This window comes from Bos mutus, chromosome X (assembly GCF_027580195.1).
Source record: "Bos mutus isolate GX-2022 chromosome X, NWIPB_WYAK_1.1, whole genome shotgun sequence".
Classification (NCBI taxonomy): domain Eukaryota; kingdom Metazoa; phylum Chordata; class Mammalia; order Artiodactyla; family Bovidae; genus Bos; species Bos mutus.
In genome coordinates, this window is record NC_091646.1 from 16,712,272 (window position 1) to 16,719,436 (window position 7,165).

The 7,165-nt window shown below is 47.6% G+C and overlaps 1 protein-coding gene across 1 annotated transcript; it reads right to left on the reverse strand.

Annotated features, from left to right (window-relative positions):
* Nucleotides 1–662: 662 nt before the first annotated feature.
* LDOC1 (LDOC1 regulator of NFKB signaling) lies at nt 663–2,116 on the reverse strand. The gene has a single exon (XM_014477698.2). The coding sequence runs from the start codon at nt 1,960–1,962 to the stop codon at nt 1,522–1,524; it is 441 nt and encodes a 146-aa protein (XP_014333184.2). The 5' UTR covers nt 1,963–2,116; the 3' UTR covers nt 663–1,521.
* Nucleotides 2,117–7,165: the final 5,049 nt, after the last annotated feature.

Consider the following 7,165-nt stretch of genomic DNA (forward strand, 5'->3'; position numbering starts at 1 on the left):
ACAAGATCTAGGAATCTTGTCAGTTTCTTCAGGCAGGAATCTGGGGCACATGGATGGGTAGGAATTCTAAGGGGATCTGCCTGAGGAAGATGAAACGTTCAAATCGGGCTCCATTTAGTATGCACACATTTATCCAGGATCTGGGATTTAATGTTAGCTCAAGCATCTAAAAGGGGTTTTAAAACAATGTGCTACACTATGTATTGAAGCCCGAAATCAATAGCACCCAACAGGCATTAAGAGTTAAGAGGCAGAACATCTCTGACCATGTTGAGGAAGAACCCCAAAGCTCATGAAGATAGAAATATTGTGTGTCCTGACTTGTACTTGTTGTTCCAGTCTAATTATTAATAGTGCCCCCTTGAAGTTCTCTCTAAAGTGTCCCAGTTTGGGATGCTGTGCCACCTGTCTGCCTCAGCCACCCCTTACCCATGCCACCTCAGAAGCACCAGAGAACACTCCCTTCACCAGGGCTATAAGAAAGGCGTCAGTGGGGGTAGTACGTGTTTCCCCATAAAGCCCTGTGGTAACTGTCCTCTGGAGCTTAGTCGTGACAGTGGGGAGTACAGAGATTGAACGTTGAATTAGATTCCCTGATATCAGTGGGAATAATGAGAGTCAGGCTGAAAGTGGCAAAGGCCAATGATAGCCCTTAACCATGAAAAGACACTTTTTGGTATTTTTTTTCGGTAGTGCTTGAAATTTATTGAAAAGAATGCAAATGCTTTTTCCAGGTAGCATTGAGGAGCTGGGCTGAGTACCTGCTTTTGTTTGTATTGTTCGGTTTTTAGTATTTTTGTCCAAATGCACACCTCGATGGGACTGCTGCAATTTTGAAACAAAGATGACAGGTGTGCAAAACTGGTGCATAGGAGAAATGTCAACAATTGGGTTGCCAGGCACAATGGGCCCCTGCAGCAATCTCGTGGGGCACGAGGAAGACTCAGAGTTAGTACAGAACAATTAATCAAGTTGAAAGATTAGCCCCTGGGGAGGGGGGTGGAGTTGTTGGTGAGCAGTCCAAATCAGTGTCCCAGGAGGTGTAGCCCACAAAGGCATATTCTAGGTTGCTCCTGATCTCCAAAGGCCGGGTCTGTCGCTGGAATCTGATGGAGCGTGCTTGGGTGGCAGCGCAGGTCGCTGGGCAGAGGTGCAGGCCTGACAGTCGGCAGGGCAGAGTATAGGCTGACCGGTTTGTAAGAGGAGCTTGCCCTAGAGCTGGGGCTCAGAACACAGTTCTAATGAGCGGTGAGGGTCCTGGGGCTGGCCAGAGTGGGCAGCAGAGCGCACTTCAGAGACGCCCCAGCCTCAGCAGCAGGTGACTGGAGAGCACTATGCCTGGAACAAAGACAAGCACTACGGCAGAGAGTGGAGGGTGAGGAAGACAACCAGAGGGGAGGGAAAGGCCAGGGGATCACAGCGTTAGGGGAGCGCGGCGGCTCCGGGCGGGGCGAGGCGGGGAGGCAGGGGGGTGGCGGCGGGCAGTGCCCTTCCCCCTCCTAGGCCCGAGGGTCTCCGGGCCTAATAATCATCTTCTTCATATTCGTCTTCGTCTTCTTCGTCGTCATCCCAGCCAAAACACTGTTTCATCTCATCGAGGAAGGCCCGGTAATCGCCCAGGATGGGGCTATCCATCTCAATGTAGGGCACCACCCACTCCTCGGCTTCCCCGGTGAGCAGGCTGATCAGGAATGCCACCTTCATGGCGTCGTTGCAGAATCGGTTCTCGTTGACGAGCATGTAAGACGCCGTCTGCACGATAAACTCGGGGAGCCGAGAGCTCTCGCCGTCAAACGTTTCAGGGAAGGGCACAGGGCAGCTCGGCGGACGTACCTGGCGCAGCAGGGTGGCCCTCTCGCACACCAGCAGCCGAAGCTGTTCCATGAGCTGGCTGTTCTCGATGCTAAGGGCGCGGTGCCGCATCAGAAGCGCGTGCAGCAGCAGGACCAGCTCATCCACCATGGCGAACAGCTTGGAAAGGCAAGGCAGGGCACAGCTCGATTCGGCCGGGATAAGGTGCGCTCGGAGGCCTCGCAGGAAGTGCGTGTCGGCGGAGACGCGCGGTGGCTAGGGGCGAGGGGCGGTGCGCGCAGGGGTCCTGGAGGCGGCGCAAGCTCCGCCCACACAGCCGAGCTGACAGCCCCGCTCCGGCGCCGCCCGGCTGGAGGGGGCGGGGCCGGGAAAGACAGGGGCGGGGCCGGGAAAGACAAGGGGCGGGGCCGGGGTGGCGCGGACAGGGGCTTGGGGTCCGCGCTCGCAGGTCTCGGGGCCGCTGGATAAAGGCGAAGACCCAAACTTGGATGTGGGTCGGGCCATGGCTTGGACTGTGCAGGCGCGAAAGACCCATCTCTCAGAGAGGTTCAACCTGCTCAGGTTTATAGGACTCACCACCCTTCAGCCAAGCCGACTCATACATCTCGGTGTTCCTTGGAGGGCCAGTGGCCCCTGGGTTCCCTCTGAGTGGTTTTAACACATTTCTTGGCTTGTGAAATCTCCCTCACCCAAAGAACCGTTAGCAGTGCTGGCTGCACGCCAGCGTCACACCCTGTAAGAGTTATGAAAGACCCTCAGGGGTCCTGTCTTTCATGACAAAATGATATTTAAAAGGGACTTTTCTTTGGTTGGAAAATAGTATTGTGTACTTCTATGCCTTTGTTTAAAATTATTTTTGTAAATAGCAAAGTGTAAAAAGTTCTGCAAAATTTAGCATCCAATCACCATTTTCAGGAGTCCTGCCTATCTTTGACTCTACTTCTGTCCTAATGTTAGTGTTCCTTGACTACTGGGTATTTATTCCTGCTTAACAATAAACACTTGTGTTTTAAAAATGGCTTTGCTTTTCTACTTTGAATGTGATTATTCAAATAGTTGACAAATGAGTTGGGGAGACAGCCTCCGGGCCACCCCATTCTGTTGGAATGCATTTTAAAATATATTCCCAGTCAAATCACTTCTTGTTACTTCTACCAATAACACCTGGTCCCAGCCGTCCTTTCTCACACAGGCTGTTGAAACTAACCACTTAACTTCCATTCTTCTCTTCCTATAGTGTATGTATTCCCCAGAGAAAGGACGGGACTCCTTTAGAACAAAAGTTAGATCACTTCCCCTCCCTGCTGTAAACCCTCCAATAGTTTTCCCTTCTCAGTCCAAAGAAAAACCAAAGTCTTGATAATGGCCTACCAGGCCCTGCCTCATCTGTGCCTCCTCTCAGTTCCTGCTGTGCTCTAACCATATTGTTCTCCCTGCTGATTCTCGCACACAAGTAGCTTTGGCCCCAGGATCTTTGTACTTTCTATTTTTTCTGCCTTGGAAGGCTCTCTCCTCATTTAACTGCCTGACTCTTTCTCCCTCGGGTTTCAGAGAGGACTTTCCTAACCACTTCACCTATCAGAGCACCCCATTCTCTGCCAGTAATCTCTAACCCCTTGCCTCACTTCATTTCTCTACACAGCATTTATCACACCAGTAGCCATCATATCATACAGCACTTTGTGTATTTGTCAGCCTCCACTTTAATATGGAAGTCTGTGTGGACAGAGGCTTTGCTTTGTTGATTGCTCTATCCATAATGCAAGAAAAATGCCTGGCCCACAGCAAAACTCCATAAATATTTGGTGGATGAAAGAATCTCAGGGTTCAGATGTTAAGATAGAATTTACAAGTGGTGGCAGCATAGAGTGTTCAGAAATGCTCAAGTTGTCTGGTATGTTCTATCTCTGATCATGAATATTTTCCACTGTGAAATTATGGCTGACATAATAAAAGTGGCAAAATAAAATTTTTAAACCCTACTCAGTCCTTTTGCAATATAATTCGATGGACATCCATGGAAGTGAGAAGCTGAGAAAGAGGAGTGAAACGAGACCAAGTTCCAAGGGAGAGGAGGAGGATCCCACTGCGGTGAGTGTGGGCAGGGAAAAGGACAGGCAGGTAGGACTATGAACCCTTGAACTCTCCTGGGATGTGAGCTCCCCCACTGGATCAGAAGACCCTTGAAACCAATCAGGGACCCTCTCTCATTCATCCTTTCATCTTCTGCATCTGAAAGCATTAACTAGTTGCTCCATAAGTGTTCAGTGGCTGGAATGAAGGGACAAGAAGTGGTAGAGGTAGGTTTCTGGGCCTCCTGCTCATTCACAGCTCAGGGTGGAAGGTGAACCTGCCTGGGGCCGCAGTGAGTATCCATCTCTACTTTCCAGCTTTAGACCCTAATTCTGGATGATAGACCCAGGGTTTTAGTCCTGGAAGCACACATCCTGCGGCAGGCACTGGATCTGGTGATTGACATGGGTTGTCTTGTTGACCTTTGCACAGGGACCATACGTGGGAATGGGCCCTCTGGGAGCCTGAGACCCAGAAGTTAAAGCAGTATGTTGGTGGTACGATAGATACCACTGGCTCAGCTTCTCTGATTGCTGTGCCCATGCACTTCCACTGAAAATTATTTCTGTACTGGACTTCTGTGGATTAGGAAGGTCTGTTGAGGACCCAGAGATGATTAGACCCTTGCTGTCCTACTCCCATTCCTACAAACCCATGACAGAGGAAATCAGGGAGGAAACCAGAGGAATCAACCACTAGTATTACCTCTTAGAGGGCTCTGCGTACCTAGAGAACAAGAAGTGCCCAGGCCAGAACCGACCACAGAGCTGAGCAGGGATTTTGTGAGGTGCAATGGCAACCCACTCCAGTACTCTTGCCTGGAAAATCCCACGGACCAAGGAGGCTGGTAGGCTACAGTCCATGGGGTCACAAAGAGTCAGAGATGACTGAGCAATTTCACTTCACTTCACTTCCCAACTTGGAGGGAGAAAAAAAGAGACAGGCAGTCCATCAGTGACTCATGAGGGAAGCAGTTGGGAAGAGGCTGGTAGTATCACTAGATAAATTATATAGAATTGTAATGCTCATATTAACCAGCTTCCTGGTGCCTGTGAGGCTGTCCCACCAAGGTCAAGGCCTACCAGACCTTCCTTGCCCATTTATCCCACTTACGACTGCATGGCGCCTTCCTTCTTCCCCTTTCTCCTCTAAAGTGACCCTTCAATGTTCCTTTATGGCTGTGTGAAGATGCTAGCGGCAATAAGTACACCATATGACTTATCTCAGACTCAGAAATTTTATCAGAACAGCTCTGGCCCAGAACGTTCCAAGGGGAGTTCAAACCCCATGCTTTGGCATGAGCACGGGCCCAAGGCCAAGGGAGGGAGTGATTCCAGGTTCTGATCATTTCTACCTCCTTCCAAGCTCCAAACACTGCCCTAGTATATACCTAGCAGTCAGACTGTAAGATTCCCTTGAAATAAACACAAAAACATTCCTAGATTTTTCATCTTCCAGAGGAATGTGTACAGATTGAGAAAATCAAGCTGACACTTAAATATGCAGACAGGAGCAGAAAACAGCTTTGAAGGGAATATTTGCCAGAGGGTCAAATGGATGCCACTAAGATATGGGCCTCTGCCCATACACATCCCTCCCTCTCATTCTTCTTAACCAGGTCCACCTGGGGCTGTGTTTTTACAGTAACCACACCTGCAGGGCTGTGGAGACCTTCAGCCTAAAGAGAGGAATAGAAGGGTACAGCTTTCTTTCTCCTGTCTTCATCCTCTCCAGCTCACCAAAGTGCACTGAAACATTTTTACGTGTTTATTCAAGTACTGAAGAAACATATTCTTATGTCAAAAGAAATTAACTAATACTGGAATGCTGAAATAAAAAGGAAACATTCCCAATACCTTTCCTTCTTCCTGCAAAATCTCACTTAACAGGATTATTGAAAATCCAAACTTTGGTTCGCCTCCTTCCATTGTGTGTGTGTGTGTGTGTGTGTGTGGTAGATATGTGTATATATATATAATATATATGTATACACACACATGCACACACACACACATAGTGTTTACAGAATCCTAATACATATAGCTCTGCTAACAAATATATGTCAAACTCCCTCTCATGTCAGGAGGCACAGAGATATGATGCACAGAGCTGTCTTCTTCATAACTGCATAGTACTTCTGAATTTCTTAGATACATTCCTGCCTCAGAACCAAAGAGATCCAACATAGCTCAGTTTCTCAGATGATGTGGGAGAAGGACGGCAACAAATACACTCACAGTCTCAAAGATGTAGAACTGGAAAAATCAGATTTCCATAACTGAATTATGATTTCTATGAGTTAATGTCTTACTATTAAGTAAGCAGTATTCTTCATGTATGTTCTTAGATGGCTGTAATATAGCATTTATTGCCCACAGTATATTGCACTATATTTTTATTCTCATGGTTTTTCATTCCTAGTTATTTTAATATAATTAGTATGTTGAACATGCAAGAGTTCATATAGTTGCTTTGTTTCTGACATTTTCATACATTTTAAAAAGTGTCTGGCATCATCATAAATTTTTTGTTGTGTTAAGAGTGTAGCTTGGCATAATTTGTGTTTATTTATTTTAAGTATACTTTAGACCTTTCTTTCAAATTGGCTAGTTACTTTGATTTAGACTAAATTTTCATGAGGAAGAATGGATGTGGTGAGTTGAAAATAACCATAAATTCTTTTCCACTTAACCTATCAAAAGTAAAATCGCTCAGTCATATCTGACTCTTTGCGACCCCATGGACTATACAGTCCAGGCCAGAATACTGGAGTGTGTAGCCTTTCCCTTCTCCAGGGGATCTTCCCAACCCAGGGGTTAAACCCAGGTCTTCCACATTACAGACGGATTCATGACCAGCTGAGCCACAAGCCACAAGCCACAGTTCTTTACCTTTGGCCCATCAAAAGGTAGAAACAATTTCGTCTGCTCCTTTAATCTGGGCTGGCATTGTGACTTGATTTGACAAATAAATTGTGGTAGAAGCAATTTGTAACTTACAAGGCAAAGTCTTAAAGACCTGAAGTGTCTGCCTGTCACTTGGAGTGCTCCCTACTACAGTCTCCTCAGTTGTGTCTGACTCTGTGTGACCCTATGGACTGTAGCCCACCAGGTTCCTCTGTCCATTGGGATTCTCGAGTCAGGAATACTGGAGTGGGTTACCATTTCCTCCTCCAAGGGATCTTCCCCACCCAGGGATCAAAACTGCATCTCTAACGTCTCCTGCATTGGCAGGCAGGTTCCTTACCACTAGTGCCACCTGGGAAGCCCTAGGAATCTAG

Excerpts from the sequence above, each read along its gene's own strand:
- LDOC1 (XM_014477698.2), bottom strand. The coding sequence starts at position 1,962 with ATGGTGGATGAGCTGGTCCTGCTGCTGCACGCGCTTCTGATGCGGCAC.